The 19,382-nt window shown below is 44.5% G+C and overlaps 2 protein-coding genes across 7 annotated transcripts in view; one reads left to right on the top strand and one right to left on the bottom strand.

The window, feature by feature from the left end:
- LOC149355617 (uncharacterized) overlaps positions 1–15,679 on the bottom strand; it is a 39,360-nt gene extending 23,681 nt beyond the window's left edge. The window contains exons 1-4 of one of the 2 annotated variants that reach the window (XM_089583953.1): positions 15,532–15,679; positions 12,309–12,518; positions 1,655–1,820; positions 312–451 (exon numbers count right to left, since the gene is read on the bottom strand). In XM_089583953.1, coding sequence (XP_089440079.1) covers positions 312–451; positions 1,655–1,820; positions 12,309–12,482 — 480 coding nt within the window. In that variant the 5' untranslated portion in view covers positions 12,483–12,518; positions 15,532–15,679. Of the gene's footprint in view, positions 1–311; positions 452–1,654; positions 1,821–12,308; positions 12,519–14,580; positions 15,166–15,531 lie in introns of those variants that run through there. The other variant, XM_089583954.1, reaches the window with a different exon arrangement.
- Positions 15,680–15,891: 212 nt separating this feature from the next.
- Positions 15,892–19,382, top strand: part of Hgsnat (Heparan-alpha-glucosaminide N-acetyltransferase) — an 86,422-nt gene continuing 82,931 nt past the window's right edge. For all 5 annotated transcript variants that reach the window (XM_089583951.1, XM_089583950.1, XM_089583949.1 and 2 more), the window contains exon 1: positions 15,892–16,110. In XM_089583951.1, coding sequence (XP_089440077.1) covers positions 16,012–16,110 — 99 coding nt within the window. In that variant the 5' untranslated portion in view covers positions 15,892–16,011. The remainder of the gene's footprint in view (positions 16,111–19,382) is intronic.

Below are 19,382 nucleotides of genomic sequence, written 5' to 3'. Positions count from 1 at the left end.
CGTACGTACGTGTATTCATGGGAGATTTACTGTGCCTGAATTTTCCTTCCGTCGAGTGTGAATAATGGCAAATTTTTACTAGTCGGTTAACGTGCACTACCAGATAGTGCACACTTTTACCACGCCCCCTCCAACTATGTATTAACGGGGTTTTACTGTAGCTTCAATATGTACCTTTAACTGAGCTTGATTATGATGAATGCCACCATCTTGCTAATGCTAAAGAATTTCTCCAAGTAGCTGCCGAGCTTTCACTGATCAAGAGCGCTACACCATGTTCGCTCCTGCCTGGTAGGCCTTACAAAACTCACTGTGCTTGAGAACAAGCCTTCTTCCGGCTCCATCGTTGAAAGAATCATGTCCTCAGAACCATGTACTTCACCAGACGGTGCGGGCTCAGTTCGGTACCAAGGAACATCTTGATCCAAGTCAGCATGCCTAAGCAAGTATTCTGGAGAAAACATAAAAATGTTTGCATTAAACGAAAAAAAAAAACGCATGCAAGCATAAATATTGCTGATCCTATGTGTAGCCTACTAAGCTGTTACGGCTGTTCGTGTCTAGTGCGTAAAAAACAGTTCACATACTCATCAGCATTGACTTTCTGTCACCTACTTCAAATCATGGCTTGTGTCAAGGTGGAAAGCTGGTCTTAGAAAAACTTATTAATGAAGTCACGATTCTGAAATCCTCAGGGGACAGTATTTTTGTGCACTAATCCTAAATTTTTCATTCAATTGCATGCAAAACAAATCCTTGTGCATTTATGTAATATGCTTTGCAAGCTTTTTGCTGAGAGCTTTTAAGAAATTCTACGCCAGGTAACTTGCTGAAATGCAATGCTATTGATTTGCCTTGACATCAAAGAGTGCAATAAGAGTAAAAATGTCATCCAGCCAATCATAAGAGTGGAGTAGAGTAGAGTTAAGAGGTTCTGAAATTGCCACTTCAGAAAGGAGAAGTAAAATTTGCACTCCCATTTCTGAAATGGAAACTTAAAAACCCTACAACTCAAGTTCTATGACAGGCAGAATGGTAATTTCAACCTTATTGCATTCCTTGATGTTATAAAGAAGCAAAGGCAAGCATTATTAAGTGGTTACTCTAGATTCCCAACAATCAATACCACAGATAAAAAAAAATTTCCCTTTGCTTTCCTTCATTTCAATGACTGTTGGCTTTGTTGGTATGTATAAAACTGCATGCAAGAGACGGTCACTCAATTTTGCAGGCAACTGCAAGATCAGAGTAAAACTGCTCCCAGATTGCTAGTGACGGCTTCATGGTCACTCAAGGCAGCATGCACATTTTGGAAAATAACCAGGTGGGCACGATGACCTAGGTGCTTGTTACAGCTGCTGTTAGATAAAAATCAAGGGCACATCACAGCACCGATAACTTAATGGCATGGTCACACATGCATACGCACAAAGGAAGCAAAAAAAAAATGAAAATCCCCTTTCTTCCCACAGAACTTAACCCAACACTACAATGCACTGAACCAACTGCAGTGAAGACACAATGGCAGACCTACATCATGCAAATTTTTCGTCACTACTTCCTTCTTACAATAATTTTTTTTTTTTTTTTTTTTTGGGGGGGGGGGGGGGGGGGGAATGGCTGACTGGACTTGTACGTAAGCAAAAGCCCCTACCTAGGTCGTCTTTGGGAAACCGCCGGAACTGGAAGTTCTTGTCGGGCGTAATACCCCGCCAGCTCTTCACCAATTCCAGCCGCATTTTGTTCGTTGCTGCCCGAAACCTCTGCTTTGCTTCTGTGCCGTCACAGGGCTTCCGCCGCTTCTTCTCCTGATGCCAGGCCTGCAGGACGGTTACGTGCTTCAACATACATGGCAGCGCAAACTGGATGGAGAGAGGAATTGCATGCACTGCTCCATTGGCCCCCTCAACAGCAGACCGCCCCATTGCAACTACGGTCGCCAGGATGCACGCAGGGAAGCATTTATGCGCAACACCTGCCAGGGCTTGCCTGCTTTCCACACAAGAGAGCGTCCCACATTTATACCTTCAAGCTGTCACCACAAGCCACCAGCAAGCAGTTGCCACAGACATGCCCTTTTGTTCCCAATGGGCTCCCGCCTTGGCTTGTCATACAAACCTGGCAACTATGTGGCATGGGCCTTTGAACATTAGCGGCAGCAGAGCACATTTTTTCTGCACCACCTCAAGGCAACAATGAAGAAAATTTAGGCCACAGTAAACAATATAAACATCACCCTTCTGAGAGGCTGGAAAATGGCGTCCCTCGAAACTTTTCATCAAGGTGCTTAGAGGTACACCGAGGGTAAATTGAAGGTGGCCTGTACAGACAGGCTACCGCATTCTGTTAAAGGGACACTGAGGAGAGCACTATTAATATATTTTTTACAGCAAAATCCGATAGTTCGGCATGTCATGGCTTTGTTGCCACTTGGCCGGCAGCGAAAAATGCATTTATTTCTAAGAAATTTGGATTCGAAGTTGAAAAGGTTTTTCCCGCCGCTGTGATTCAAACTTGGGATTCGGCTATGACGACAGAGGACTAAGTGACGTGAAACATGACGTGACATGACGTGATGCAGACTCCGTGATTTCTGGCGGCCAGCAGTGCAGCCTAGCAGCAGCCGAAAAGAAAGCTACCGCCGGCCGCACGTTGAAGACATCTATCGGCTATTGCGGCCGTCGCTACAGTCGCTTCGCTTACGTTTGCACCGGCGTTTTGCGAGCGTTACGATGGATCTCGTTCTCGAAGTCGTCAACGAAGTTCTCGCAAATAGACACCTTTAGCATACCGTGTACCTTGATACCGCTAGCGGAATACCGGGAGCCCGCCTAACGCCGGCGAGCAGGCGCTGATTGGTCCCGATGCTTCAGGCGAGCGCGTAGCTGCCCGGCACGTGGCGCCATCTGGCGACGTCAAGGAGATTTGCGCATGCATTGGCTGCGCCTCAGTGATTTGTGCTTCTCGTGTCCTAGCGTTGCTAGAACCATTGGTTCTAGCAACACTGTTTTGTTATATGACGTCATGACGCTTGTACTTGCGAGTTTGGCCTGTGGCGGCGATACTGTATTTTGGTTCTTGCTCTTTTCTACGTTACAAGAGCTTTGTTGTCAGTATGAGTGGCGTTTTTGTAATCAGGAGCTGGTATTCTGTCGATACAAGCCAATTTCAATTTCTCCTCAGTGTCCCTTTAACAGGGGTGGAAGCAGGCTCCAGCTTTTTGGAGCAGGCACGGGAGCAGCAAAAGTCTTATTTTGGAGCAGCTGTGGAGCAGCAAAATTCCCATTTTGGAGCAGGTTTGGAGCAATTTGTAGGCTATTTCGGAGCACTTTTGGAGCAGACTGGCGACATTTAAATGCGACTGACAGCAATTTTGTTTGCAACTAGTCCAAAAACTGCATAGATGTTGATCACGGATCCCACAGGCCAGAATTAATTAAAAGGACTGCAATTGTTCTGAAGATATTTGCAAGGGTTAAAAAAAAAGACATGAGGCAGCTATTACATTACGAACAGCAGTTACAGTACATTAGCTATTATTAATTTCAGTTTAGAAAAACAAAAAGAAAACAACATAATGGGGATAGTTTTATTTGTATTAAACAAACCCAGAGCACTTCAATCCAAAAACACCATATACAGTCGATGACCGAAAATTCAGACGCCTGATTTTTCGGACATGTTTGATTACTCGGACTTTTTCACGGCACCGCGACATGGCCCATAGAGCCAATATGTAAGAGTGCTTGAAATTTCGGATGCACCGCAACTGACCACTCGATTTTTCGGACCTCATTCGCACTCGCCGCCAGTACCTAAGCCGCCATATAATGTGTACAGTAGAACCTCATTAACTCTTTCCTTACCACGGCACTAGCGTCGATCGCCGGCGAGCGAAGTTTTTGAGCGCGAATTTTAAAAATACCACTGCGCCCTGGACTTGTGGCGCCATCTCGGTGATTGTATACAAAGTAGAGTTTCCGTTTCTGCACGGTTCACATTTTTACCGCGTGGCGGCGATTTTTAAAGGGCGCGCGGGTGCGAAGGTTGACGCGCACTTGAGCGGAGTGATGGCGTCGACATCCAAAACCGCGCGCGCTCGAAAGATCGCAGTTTTGCTCGATCCCGACGACCCGCAAGTGATCTTTTAGACTCATCGAGCACAGATGACTCGGACATCGATGTCGCGTCGTCGGAGTTACTCATTTAGGAAGTTTGCAGTGAATTTCATTAATTATTTGTGATTGCTAATTTTTATTACCCATTTTGTTATTACTGTATTTCTTTCGTAATGTGCTTTTGTACTGTGCATTTAACACGCGCGTTTTGGTATATAGTATTGTGCTATAAGTTAATCTTTTCCTTGAAAAAAAAATTTAAGTAGGACCAATCAAGAACTTGAATATTTCACTATGCGTCTTGTAATTTTCCCTAACTCAAAGAGTACTGAGTGTATGGGTATCATTTTATAAAGAAATGTTGCCTATTGATATACCCACATTTTGTATATTTTGGAATTTCGGTAAAAAATTTTTTGCCAGAGATATTACTCCTTACTCAGAAACTTTTTTCATTTTTTGTTTTTTTTTGTTCATGAATATTTTTTTATGTAAATCATTTTTTTTGTATTTCTTAAAAATAAATACTGCTTGAAAGCACGTTCATTTACCTTCACTTTTATGTACCGCATGGCACTGTACATTTAGTAGCTGTTGCACAAAGAATTCGTAACTAAACCATACAAAAAACAGCCAATTTCCCCGTGGTAAGGAAAGAGTTAAATAAAACTGCAGGAGAGACCGAAAACTTGATCAAACAAAACGAAATTCAAGCTTAAAGGGAGCCTCTTAACTTGCGACGCTGAAATTCTGCGCGAGTCGGCACATTGCGCTCGCGTGTTTTCGAATTCATACTGTTCTTGAATGTCTTCCGCCGCACGAACTTGAACCGCAGTCTGAGTTCACGGAACTCATCTGTGCCAAGTCTTTCGTACCGAATACGGAACGCGAATAAAATCGCGGAGCGCTTGATCGTGGAGGCTACACATGTGCTGTGGCCTCCGCGATCAAAGCGTGCTTTTGGCGCGCCGCCAGAGATCGCGGCGGCCACGGCGCGCGCCGTGGACGCCGAGATCTGCTCCAGCGCTGCGTCGTTCGTGGAGGCCGCGCGCGCGCACAGGAGCTTCTAAGTGCCGTCCTTGGATGGCGCCCGAGGCCGTCATCATCATCATCAACTTTTTTTCCTGCCGCGATTTTTCGCTATTCACATCGGCATCAGTATCGCTAGCTCCAGCCGTAATAGTTGCGATTGTGGCTTTCGCGTGCTGCCGCCGAGCTTCGCAGGTTTAGCACGATAGGCAAGCACCTTAAGCTACACGGCTGGGAGTTAGCTCTCGAACACGGTAAGCGTGCGGCGGGCGGAAAATTCGACGTGGCCAAGAAAGTGCGTCCAATGATGGTGCAACCAAAAGAGAACACAAGCTGCAAAAAGCGCGCTTTCCGAGGCAAGCCGTGCGAGTTTCCCGAACTGGAAGAAGAGCTGCTATGTGATGGAAGCGCGGAACAACGGCTACGCGTTCGCAGCAGACATGCTGCGCGGCTTCTTTTGGGATGAGCGTGCGCGAGTGACGATTGAGCGTAGTATAAATGTCGCTCATTCCCTGGTTGGTGTGTTTTTACTTACAAAATTTTTTTTTTCGCACGTCGCGTGTATGGGCCGCACCCTGAAAATTGGCCCTCGAATCTGGAAAAAAAATTGCGGCCCTTATACACGTTCATACGGTATGTCGCGCAGTGAAATATACTCATGAGAAGCTTTAGAATATGTGCAATACAACTGCCGCTTCCTCCGGCATATTGGTGATAAGTTAGTGATTTTTTCGGTGAAATTTGATTTTCCGGACTGCCCGATTTTTCGGTCGTTTTCGCGGTCCCTAGAGAGTCCGAAAAATCGGTCGTCGACTGTATATGACTATGACACTAGTGGTAAACCATTAGCCGAGACAATTAAGGTAAACTGTTTCAGACTGGTTTACTACTGAACGTATCAGAGAAAACAAGTGAAAAATGGATCACAGATGGTAATTGGCTTGAAGTAAATATAATGACTAGAAGCAAAGTGGACTAGAACTACCTACTGCCATATAGAATACAAAGACATTGCCGATAAACATTAAAAACAAAACCAGCAACAAGTGTCAGCTCGCTCCCCACAGAAACAAATGTACAAATAGGTTTGATACCAAAATTTCTCCCACTCAATCCACTTAATTGTATCATTCCAGTGAGAGCTATAAGGAAAAAGGACCTGCACTGTTCGCCTAATTCTGTCACATAATAATGCGCCGAGAATTCAAGCGATAGGACTTGCTTGGTAAACTTTAAAGCCTTTCAGTTCTGCATAACTTTTTAATAGCCACAACCAAACCATCAAAACAGTGCAGCAGAATCTCGAATATACTATGTCAGAACCAAAAACAAAATAAATCAATACCCGCCAACCGATGGATTTTAAAAATTCGGAAAATTGCGCAGCCAAACCAACGAGGGGGCTAACTTACTCTATTTACTCGCATAACTTGCGCCCTCGCTTAAATGCACACCCAGAATTTATTATTCAAACATATATGAAAAAAAAAATGCACCAGCGTACACACGGGTGCACGCAAGGCAGGCTGTGGAAGAACGGCGCGAACTTGTTGCCGTGTATGGCTGTGAAAGATGCGAGAAGTGAGGGGATGCCGGCCGCACCACTGTGAAGGCGTAACCACGTAACTGGCCAGGCCAAGTCAAAGCAATTTCATAACTGCTGTGTGCGAGGTGCAAGCACGACGGGCAGAAAGCCTGGTACCCATTTCCTGGCAGCTCCACTCGTAAGGAGTTCGTAATTCGTTTGTTAAATTCTGGTAAAGAAAATTATATTCGCATGCCGTTTACCCAGCCCACTCGCGCCGGTGGTTGCTTTCCAGGACAAGGTGTCCGAAATTCTAAACAACCGAACTGCTGGCGGTTCGGTTTCCCACTAGTCAGCCGGGCCTATCGCAAAGACGCCGTTTTAGCGCCGTTTATCTCCACTGGTTCTGCAATTGTACCGCTGCGCGTTTATTGCTTAGAGCTGCGCATGCGGCGTCATACCATCCCGCGATGATGGAGGTTGCGTCGACCTATACGGAATTTTTTATTTTTTTTTTACCAGCGAGAGGTGCGAGTGGGGGTCGACGTATGCGCAACAATGTAGGACATATATGCGCATTATGATGTTCATAGAGTTTTTTATAGGACGTGTTCGCGAAATCTCCGCGTCTCTTTTTGGAGCCCTTAATTACTGAAAATAGTGCACAAAATATGCAAGTGAACCTGGTATCCCGTTTTCTGCACAATAAATACAGCTTGCTATGTGAGGTAAGTTCACAATACCGGCCGCAATGAAGTTATATTACCAGATAATAGTTAAAGGTACTTATTTTTACTCATGCTTGTACAAGCCATTCGTGGCAGCTGCGCCGACAAGCACAAGAGCACAAGCTAACGAAGCTGTCGATGCGAATACGGTTGCGTCCGTTTCGTAGCGAGCGCCCAGTGTTGCCCAGCCGACAATAACACTCGGCTAAACTTGCTCTGTACACTTGCATTGGGCGTAAATTGCCGTTTAGGCGCAGCTTGGCGCAGAAGATCAATTTGGCGCAATTGGCGCAGCACTTCCACCCCTGTGTTTACAAGGAGGCTAATTTGACTGCTGAAAGAGGAGCTTTGGTAAGCTAGGAAAGGTAAAAATCAAAAGTAGATTCCCTTTAAGATGAACTTGAAGGGACCATGAAAATTTGCCCATCTTAAAAGAAGTGTCCCCAAAAAAGGGCATATGAGCAGGCCAGACGCGCCAAAATATCTGCTGCATGACAAGAACGAAGAGAATTGCCTGTCAGTGATAAGATGAAGGTAAAGAGAGCATTATACGCAGTAAAACCTCGTTGATACGTTCCAAGTTCATACAATTTCCCACTTTGTAAGCTCAAAATCACAGATATTAAAAATGTCAGTTATATTTCCAAGTATATTTCTCCCAGTTATTACGTTCCCAGATAACACGATTTCCCGGCTACTACGTTTCAAATTTCAACAAATTCTGGTCATATAATATGCTTATTGACCAACCACACATGCGCAAACATACAAGTGAGCCAAAGGTGAGGGCATGCAACATGAAAAGCTGAAATGCAGCAGCAATCACCTGCTAAGGTGGCTTCTCTGTCATGCGTAGATGTAAACAGGCGAAGCACCACCACCACCACTAACAACAACAAATATAAAAATGGCATGCTAGCATTCGAGACAGCCATTTTTGCGGGGACGCGACATGAAAAGGAGAAAAGCTGAGGTTTCTCTGCAGTGCATAATGGCAAAGCATCTACGAACTACAGCGATGCACTTACATAAGAGTGGGCCGGGTCCGTTAAGGGGGGACACTGGTCTTAGACCTATTTTCCTTACTTTCAGTCCAATCCTAATGAAACTGAACCACCTTGCTCAGTTTCTTATTCTGATTTCAACAATGAAATTACCTTTCTCACAAATTAGTTGGTTCCCAAGATAATTAATTTTAATTAGTCATTCATTAGTACCTCTGTGCAAAAAAAAAAAAACTGCTCAATAAAAATCATTTTTAATCCATGGCTACATAGTATGGTGAGTACAGAGTGCAATAATCAACCATTTTTCCATTTTACCCTCATTAGTAATTTTACACCATTTGGAACATCAATGTTCAAGGTGTGAATGCAATGCATGGATAAACTTTGTGAAATTATAAATTTTTGAAGTGCGATTGAACAAATCTGCTTCGACTATTGCACACACTGTGCCTTCAGCTTCCCTTAGCAAACAATATGACATCTCTATCTGTCCTAGATGTTGAGATGTCGACATACTAAGACAGCCAGAGGTCCAAAATTTTCACGGCATTAAATTGTCTGCTCCTGCATAAATTCAGCCAACACAATGATCTGAATTGAATATTGCAGTCAAAATGTTGATTTCTTGAAGGAAAAAATTGGTACAGTTGGAAAATAATAGCTGCAGATTCCACAAATGTCATTTTTTTGAAGATCGATTTTTTGGTCTCAAAGACCAGTGTCCCCCCTTAAAAAGCAGAACAGCGCGACAATAAGCCGCCGCGGTGGCTTCATTGCAGTACTTAAGTGCTAATGGGCAAAGCAACCAAAAACAACAAGGAAGAGGTTTTGGTCACTTTCACCATTGCTGCCGATGAAGCGGGTGTGTTACAAAGTCCCTTCTGCACTTAAAACAGTGTGAACGCAAACTGAATTCTGCGAGCACTAGAAAAGGATCTGTTCGGATCTTGTGCCAAGAAATGCTAACAGATATTTTTATGAAGTGAAGTCAATAAATGTCTTCGTACCCATTCAACCATTATGTTTCTCAAAATTAGGTGGCTTGGATCATATATTTTCCCAGATAATACACTTTTTCCTCAATTTTTAAAAACAGTATCAACGAGTTTTTACTGTATATCAAGTGAGCTGAGACAGCGGATGAAAAATCTCACATCAACCTCTTGAAAACGGCACTGGTTTAGTTTCTCTTCTTCAGTTCTCCTTTTCTCTACCTTCTCCAGTGACCACTACTTGTGTTTTGTTTTTCCATGTTTTTTTTTTGTGCTTCCCCAGCGGCTTAAAGCCCACTGAAAGTGCCCAGCTCATTAGTCGTATGATAAGGGCCCTGAAAGCACGCCACCGTTTTTCTCTCTATCTTATCCCACTCTTTCTGCAGCATGGCTTTTGTCAAGTACAGAGCAGATGAGCCACACATCTGCCCGCCCGCCGCAGGAGACACAAACTCAGAGCCGATACGTGGCCGTTTCAGATTGCTGTGCAGTGAAAATCCATGCTGCAAATACCACATCAGTTTAAAACTCAGCTTCCATGCCCAGTAGGTATGCTAAGCGCCTTTTCATCTACCGGAGACAACACACTGCACACGATGTGTGCGTGACGCCAAGGCATGTCAGATCACTGTGTCACGCACAGACTGGTGCCATGTCTTCCCTACCCACACCCGCAAGAACAATCTCCCGCAACTTCGCATAAAAGCATGGGGAAGCTACCCTGCAAAAGTGAGTGAAAGACGCATAGAAGCTCTCCTGCGGGGGCATGTTTTTCTGCAACAGAAGCATTGTAATAAGGGAGTAATTACTCATTGACGTCCACCCGAGCGCAGCCATACGACTACAAAGGAAAGCTATACAGCTTTCTCAGAAACTTCGTAGTTAAAGAAAAATTCGTCCTGGTCCGGGGTTAGAACCCGGGACCACCGCTTCACCGGAGCAGTCACTCTACCAACTGAGCTAACCGGGACGGCAAGCTTATGGTAAGGCGAGGACGAATTTTTCTTTAACTACAAGTTTCTGAGAAAGCTGTATAGCTTTCCTTTGTAGCCGTATGGCTGCGCTCGGGTGGATGCCAATGAGTAATTACTCCCTTATTACAAATCTACTCCACCTTGGGGGATTCCCCTAAACATTTGGTCACAACAGAAGCATTCTGTCAATTTTTTTCCTCTAGCCTACCTTGAGATTGCCTTGCGGATGCTCAACGAGTACTGTTGCGTGGAGTTGCCGTGGGTGAAATAGTTCGTCGTCCTAAGCGGATTTTATTTTTTATTTTTTTTTTGCACTGAGTAGTCAATAGGAAACCAACCATATGCTCTCGTCTTGTTCACCTTATCGAAGAATTCACCTTAAATGGGTTTGTGTTAACTGCTACCATCGACCATTCCCACAAGCAAACTACGGTGTGTGTGCACAGATTCCTGAAGCTAGGCTGCACCGCCACTCACTTCCAAGCGGTGAAATCCTATTTCGGTCCTGGTGTCACGAGTTTCGCTTGAGTAGTGACAAAAGTTTTGAATCCAATTCTCTCAGCAATAAGTACATTCTTAGCTGCCAAACAAACATCAACATAGCCAGAAAGAGCCACAGAATAGATTTTTACTGAGAATAAAGCTTGGATGGTGTTACCCTCAGTGTGGCTTCAACTGTAACACCCTCTACCTGCTTACAGGTGCAGGCTTGGCCTGAGTTGCACTACCTTGAATCAGTTGTGTTGCACTCTAACTTCAATCCCTTGAGGGACCGACCAACAGACCTCGAGCGCTCACTGACTGGCTGAGAGAGAGAGAGAGAGAAATGGACGGAAAGGTGGGGAGGTTAACCAGGCGATGCCCAGTTGGCTACCCTACACATGGGGAGGGGAACAAAGCGGAAAAAAGGAAAAAGAGCAGCAATGAAAAGCGGATGTGGTTGTGGCGCTCAGCTGCAATGAAAAGTGTGGTAGCGCAGCCAGACCATTTGCACGGTGGGCACAAAAAGGACCTCAACCTTGTCGCAGTTCTGCAAAACAACACTTCAAACTGAAACTGCGCTAGACTCAAAAACAAAATTATGCCTGGAAATACATTTTTGCTTACTGGAATGAGAGCCAAACTTTTCGTCTCTGCTTTTGAGCACAGCTGCTAGGTAACTGCAAAGTCAAAGCAGCTGTGACTCCATGAGCAAACGTCCAGAAATGTCATGCCTCTGAGAAAGCAAATTCCATAGCTCAGTCTACACTGCTGGAGACCATGCAGGAAGAAATGATGGCATTGAATTCCGTGCATTTTGGTAGCACCACACACCTCCCTAGCTTCACATTGTTGCTAAAGCACCACTTCAACTGCTTGAGCCACTGGTGGCAACTTTGAGGGCTTAATCCCTCAAGGGGTTCCCTATTATGCACCGGGGGTTCTTTAATGTGTGCTGACACGGGTGCTTTTACATTTCGCTTCCATCGAACCGCACCAGCCCGTATTCTGAGCTTTGCAGCTCGCAGTTCAGCCAAAGCTGCAGTGCATCTGACAGCCTTCAAGATGTCCATGTGGGAGGTCAAGCCACATGGACAACAGGAGAAGCCGTTCAGAACCGAGGTTCCCAGCATCGAGTGCAGGGAAAATTGTGCCTGTGGCGCGCGTCAATTAACACAATGACAGTGCAGAAGTGAATGAAATAAAAACTTGGCATCGCCAGGAAAATGTGGCACTGAGCAAAGAACGACCACAAATGCAAGCAGCCATACAGTCCCCTAAGGCACCATTCAAACCAAACTCCACACTGTCGACTGTAAAGTAACACACTAGTGAATCGCTGCTACTCATCAAAGAGGCACAAAGCAAAATCTTGCAGAATGCACTGAAACCACGACTCCTCAAAAGAGGAGCAGTAGTTTCAATGTGCTTCTACTACACTGACTGGAAAAGTACCATAAAAAGGGCAACATCCTCTTCGGGTGTTCGGGAGGTGCCGTTTCCGTGCTTCCACAGTAGCTGGAAAATTCCCTGCTCTCGATCAAGCCAACGGAGCCGCTCCCCAAACGTCCCCAGCTCCAGGTGCGTGAAGAGGAAATGAAAAAGCTTGCCCGTGAAACGCCTCGGCATCTGCAGGCCGACAGGAGCCAGTGCTTCTGCCAAAATCTGAAAGGAAACCACATCACCATCAGCTACTGCTCGAATGGACTCAGCTACCCAATCAATGAAGCTGCAATGTAGCTCCAATAATTCCAACCACTTCCTCAAACCACTAAGGGAAGAGCATGCGCACCATCGCAAATTCATCTGACCATTAATAAAATGTGTGCAGTACACAAGAAAATATGATGAGAAGACTGCCGTAGGTGCTGAATGAACCTGGGAACATTATGGTCACTTCTTTGTAACAAGCACATAGACATCAACTGCTTATTGTGACAAAAAAAAAAACACTTATGAAAGTTAATGGCTTCGCAGCAACCTCCCAGCATTAACTACATCACACTGCCATACTGCTTCTCAAAAATTTGATTGTTCAAAGACTAACTTTATGCCCTTTCATTCCAGAAACGTTAATATATATATATATATATATATATATATATATATATATATATATATATAAGCAGTCACTATGAGTCACTCCGTTTATACTAGTGAAGGGAGGCACAACTGGACCTAATACACCAAGCACATTAACAATTTAAAACAAAAATGGCCTGCAACACAAGCACATTCTTGATAATGCAGCCATACCGCCCACACTGAGAACCACGATGGGCTCAGCCAGTCAGTGAACACCATCAAGATATAAACACAGCACCCCAAACTGGATGACAAAAGAGGTTAGAAATAAACATGCACTAAACAATGAGCAGAGCTTGTAGCTGGGTTAGATGATCCACACCTTCAATGAAAAACAAATTGGAAAAGCATGAAAGACGAGCGCAGGTGAAGAGGCAGACAGGATATGGGTCCCATCTGCTGCTTCTTCTCAGTTCGTCTTTTGTTTTCAACCAAAGATTCCACACATGACCATGCTTACTCTTTACATTCATTTACAGGCAGATGCGCTGGTTGGTCCCGAGTGCCTACCGCATCGTCTGCGTATCCTCTTTCCTCTCTTCCCAGCGCCGTATGTGATGTTTGTTTTTCGAGAGTGTGCGGTGCGTCGAATCATCAGCGTGGATGGCGGGAAGCGCAGAGCAGAGTGTGTGGTGCGCTAGCGTGACGAGCAAGCAGACATGCGTGGAACAGTGCGAGCCCTATTGAAGTGCGTGAGCGAGAATTGAGTTGTAACAGCAATATATCCATTGCTTATTCTCACTAATTTTGTGTGTGCGTCGAGCGTCCTTACTCGTTCCCCCTCCTTTCTTTTTGTCATCTCTAACACATGGTTTCTATTTCAAAGCACTGCTCTCATTATTTACACTCAACTCAATTTGCCTCAAATATAAATTTTTATCACCTAAAATATGGGCTAATTACAAAGGAAAATTCATTCCTTACTATACAGCATCAACATTTTAGAATAATACCTCAATATATATTAGGCAATCTTTATTGTTAAGTACTTTCAAAAGTGACCTCTTTCTTCTTCTTTGATCCTTATGAATAAAATGGCAACAGAAAAGTAGTTTTGATGTTGCATTTGTTTCTTTTTGCATTGATTGCAATGAGGACAGCCTTCCACTCTAGGAACCCCTTCCACATGCCGACCTTGGTGTAGAATGCTAGATGATGCATAAAATATACAGTACTATAAGAGAGGGATAGTGGCATGGGCCAGGACATTTTATTTCTACTTTTTGGGTTCCCCCACAGATTTTGTAACAGAGGGGCACTGAAAAGACACTTCTGTGACAACACATTTGTACAAGGAAGTCAAGTTGCCTTCCACAAGCTTATCTGAGCAACCAGACCAGTGACTGTGGCTCAGGTAAATTTGTGGCTACAGGACGTCTACACACATACTGTACACCATATTTGAGTTGGCTCTCCACGTTTACAATACAAATGCTGCTCACTTGACAAACTACTCATTCTGTCTTAAAAATCACTCTTCTGCCTGGTCACACCAGTAGTAATTCTTCGACCCATAATCATGACTTGCAAAGCTGTTTCGAAAGCCTGGCGGTCTTGAAGCCAAGGGGCCCTGCACCTTCCACTCACAGTTGTTTGTGTTGACTCAAATATTAACACCAATGGAACTCCAATATATACTTGCCTTCTTGCAGGAGCCACACGTGCCAAATGGTTTGAATAAACTAACTTCTCCTAGCGCTGACACAAAATTCCACTGTTATATTACATGTAGCAAGAGCGCGCGCCCACCTTCCACAAATAGGATACATTTCAATGACATGTGAGCCAAGCCACCCCACCTGTTTTTTTTTTTTTTATATATATACTACTAGGAGATAAGCGCTCGAAACTTTTTTGTTCCATGCCAAAATATTCCGCAAATGTCAGCTCAGAACTGAGAGCGGTCACGCGGTAAATGAATGGCGCCAATTTGTCGAAAGCGCGCCCTCACAGCAAGGCGCAAGAGGGCACTGGTTCAACGGGCAACCGATTTGAAACGCGCTGTTTTCGCCAGAAAACGTGTACCAAATGGCCCGGCTACTACCCACTGAACATCAAACGACGAGTCCACGGGCATTTCTCACGACGGCCGTGCACCCCTCGCAGAATCCGTGCTCACTGGGCATGCAAGAGCGTAATCGCGCCGAACGCGGCCACAGCGCGACACAACCCCCCGCGTTTTTGCTGCCGTAAAAGCGACGCATGCCCACACAGCTCAGCGTTCGGCGAACGCGCAACAAAGCCTACGCTGGCACACGTTTCTCAGATGAAGAGAGCAGTCAGGGTTCTTACGAACGCTATCAGCTCGCTGATGCTCTTATCGCTTTTACGCAGAGCGACAGCGCGCTCATGTTGGACAGTTGCCGATATGACATGACATGTGGACCACCACCAGGTTTGGCTAATATTGTTGTTTTGAATGCGAAACAAAACGTATACATGGTAGACGTAATTCGAACGCAGAAACCCAAGCTACGTTACAGAGCGAATCCTCCGCGACTCCTCGAGAATGGAGCCACGGACGGAAATTTAAACGCTTCTCGGCAGACATAATACGAATTAACCCCCACAAACTTGAACAGCAGCAACTTACGGACTTGCCAGGAAAGTGATACCGTTCCCTGCTGGATTCTATTCTCCTAGACTGTAAACTGACGCCAGAAAGGTGCACGTGAACGCTTTTCGCGGCAAGCTCGTTCGACTGATACGTCAGAACAATGCCAATGTCATGAAGCCGTACTGGCTTCATGACGTCATAACAAAAAAGAAAAAAAGATATCCCGAAAACGCACGAGAACATTTTTTTTCACGCTTACTTTAGTCATCAGATCAACATTTTATCTAATTCAAGCGCGAAATTTAAGCGTTGAAAGTGTTCCTGCTAGGCGCGGCCGTCGCGCGCGAAGTTGTCGCACGGTCTCGTTTTCGAGCGCGCCCGACGGTAACGGTCGTCACGTGCGTTTGGTCACGTGCTCCAGCTGTTCTGTTCGGTGACCTGCCGTGCGCGAGAGCCGCGGGCCCGACTCCCTGCTCTGCATTCTCCGACGACTGTCAGCCGCGCGCAGCTTGAAACATGTGCGACCAGCTCCAAGTCAATCAAGCGTGCCTCACCGTTCACTCCGCTTATACCCCACGCCTTGATGTCTACGCGCAGACGTCGGAATGCTACGGGGTGAGTTTCACTCGCACTTTCTGCGGCCGCGAAAACGATGTGGGGCCGCTGTAAAAACACGAAACCATTGGGAGCTCCGAAAACGCTGTTGAAAACTGATGGTAACTGCTGTGTCGTGTTGTGTCTTGAAAGCTTCTGTTTCTTCGTTTCCTTCCGCTGGGCAAGCCCCGATGCAGTGTTTCGCAACCTTTTGTCAACTTATGTAAGATAGTTTTGAAGACTGCCAAGAACCACCGTGACTCATGACAGCGGACAGGCAGGGTCGAATACTCCCGAAAACGTCCGAGTGCCCTTTTCTGCTCGCGTTGCAAACGTTGATGGGGTAGCGCAAGGATCGCATTCCTTCTGCACCTGCGAGAGCAGTGGTGTGTCCGGGGTTCTAGGCAGCAAACCCACGGCTCCCTTCCAGGGCCCAAACGTCAGAACGCGGCTGGCTCGATCTGGGACCTGACGACCCAGAAACGCTGGTCGTACTACACGGCGAAAGTTGTTCGTGGTACTACCTCCCATGGGGTCCCAAGCCGTGTCGCGCAAAACTGCGGAGGTTACGTGTGTGGTTACTGTCCGACTTTTGCTAGTAAATGTTTTTTTGTGGTCATGTTGTGTGAAAAAAGGAAAATTCCCGACGTTTCCGAAAACTGCAGCGTGTGTGACAGCGCAGAATTGTCACAGAAATGAAGCATGACAGCAGTTTTTTAAACGATGCACAACAGCCGTCGTCGTCAATTTCAGCGCGCCTCACGGTTTTTTCTCGGTTATGATATGGTGAGAGCGTTGAGCATGCCGTATATAGCAGTATATGGCGGGATAGGCATAAAGAATGCATATCCCCGCACCTTTTCAGCGTTTTGTTTTTTGCCGCATTGTTTGCAAAATTGGGTGGCTATTGTTAAGGGTCCGTGCTACCTGACTGTCGCAGCATGCGCGGGAGTAGTCAGAAACCTCGAACATCAGTAGCGAAAAGCCACATGTGACGCACTTTGTGACCGCTTTTGACAGTTACCGACTATGAGCCGTTTGTTACTCTGCTCCAGAGTTGTATGCAGTACCTTTGTCATCATGTATGTACGTACTCATTTGCTAGGTCTTCAGTAGACTGCAATATGTGCCCAAATAAATAGACTAAACTTTTACCAATGACACGTAAGCACATATCCTAAAAATAAAATCGGTTTTATAGTTTAGGCTTTAACTGCTACACGGTGCATTCTGCATAAACATAGTCTTGAGTATGTTGCAAATAAAATTGATGTGACATATGCGGTTTATTCTATTTATTTTTTTATTTCATACTGCAGATCATGTTACAGATCCAAGCAAAACAAATACAGAAGTACATATTACAGATCCAAGGGCAACAAGTAAAATGAACAACTAAAAAGAAAGCATGCAGAATCACTATGCACTGTCAGTCATTGTGTCTGTTAATTCCACTCGCTTATGGTACGCGGGAAAAAGGAAAATTTAAATGTGTCAGTTCGAGCAAAGTACGGGGTGAGTGAACTGGGATGATGGTGACGTGTGATGAGTGTAGCTGAAATTGATAAGTAAGATGCGGGATCAAGTGCCAATTTGTTATTTATGAGCAAGGAAAGAAATTCTTGTCATATTTTTTTCTTCTTGCCTCAAGGGGTTGGGTTCTGTAGATTTCATTAGCTCAGACGGAGAATCAACGGTGAAAATTTAGAATAAGTAAATAAATTTTATGGCTTTACTTTGTATTCTTTCAAGGAGCACTGATTTAGGCATTCATTTATGTGATTAGCAATAACGTGTTCAATTAATTTACAGCAAGATGAAATGAAGGAGATGGGGCGATAGTCTGATAGCAGGAAATGCTCTCTTTTCTTAGGTAGAGGGACAATTCGGGCGGTCTTCTAGTCATCTGGCAATTTCCCAGTTCACAAGGATGCTTGACGCATCACATACAGAAACTTTTCCAACTGATTCAGCATATCTTCGTAGAAAGATGTTTGGAATGTTATTGGGGCCACACGTTTTTTTGCTTTTAAAAATCAGTTACATAGACAATACCCCTTTGTAAGAAACAGAATTCACCTCTATGTCATGAAACTGTGACTGTAGGGGTACATGAACTGGAATTTGAAAAGACTCTTTGAAAATGGGTATTAAAATGCTATGCTATGTTTCTCTGGTCTCTGATTATGGAACTGTTGACTTATATCCGAGGCAGAGTGGTCTTTTTTCTGTTTATGTAATTCCAGAGCTTTTCTGGTGCGTTTTTTATAAAGTTTGGTAAAGACGTACTGAAATAGTGATTTTTGGAATCACGGACTGAATATTCAGGATTCTTCTCTAATTTATTGATTATGCCTGGTTGTACTCGCTGCTTTTATAATCGTTTAATTTTGCATTTCTGGTGTGTGATATCACATCTCATCCATGGCATCTGTTTGTTGACTTTCTTTTGCTCGTTTGGCACAAAGTTATCAATGCAGTAATAGCACATGAGCTTAAAGTGGTCGCACAGGACACAGGCGTCGGTGTCAATGAATCCAGTCAGACAGCTTTCCATACATTCTACTGTGCAGGTGTCATTGGCACATGAGTAATCTTTATAAAATTTAATCGAAGAATTCTGACATTTCTTAGACGATAAAAGAGGAAAGGAAACACCTGCTAGGTAATGATCAGAGAGCCCCTGTTCAACTTGCTCAGAATATTCAGTGATATCACATTTTATGATTACCAAATATAGAACAGAACTTATTGACGATGAAAAAGGAACGCCGACCAAAGAAAAAAACAAAAACAGACGTTTCGGCTGTTTTTGTTTTTTGTTTTTTCTTTGGTTGGCGTTCCTTCTTCATCGTCAATATGTTTGACCCCGACCAGACGAGTTTTCGTCGAACTCTCGACTTCATAGAACAGAACTGCTCGAACCATGTACATGAGCTGGCTTATCTACCAATTGAATCAAATCATGCGCTAGCATTATATCAAACATGACATTGATGTTTTGGTTATGACCCGAGCGTGAATAGAGGCTGGCCCTTGAGTTTATTGAAATCTTTGTGCTGTATGTAATTATTACTTTTACAGTCCATTGGTCTGTTTTGCATTTAAAGTGCTTTGTTTTTGAGTTTTACATTTTCCAAAATTTGGGTGTTAAGAAGTGGATGCTAATATTTTAGTTCAGCATCAGGTAGGGATCAGGTTTTTTTGATATTGTTCCACAATTCTAACCATGTTCTAACCATGACCTGTTGTCTTGAGGGGGGACAGAAAATGTTTGCTACTTAAACAAGGTA

This window comes from Amblyomma mixtum, chromosome 3, assembly GCF_055824585.1.
Source record: "Amblyomma mixtum isolate Tamu chromosome 3, ASM5582458v1, whole genome shotgun sequence".
Lineage (NCBI taxonomy): Eukaryota > Metazoa > Arthropoda > Arachnida > Ixodida > Ixodidae > Amblyomma > Amblyomma mixtum.
This window is presented reverse-complemented; position numbering and strand designations above follow the sequence as displayed.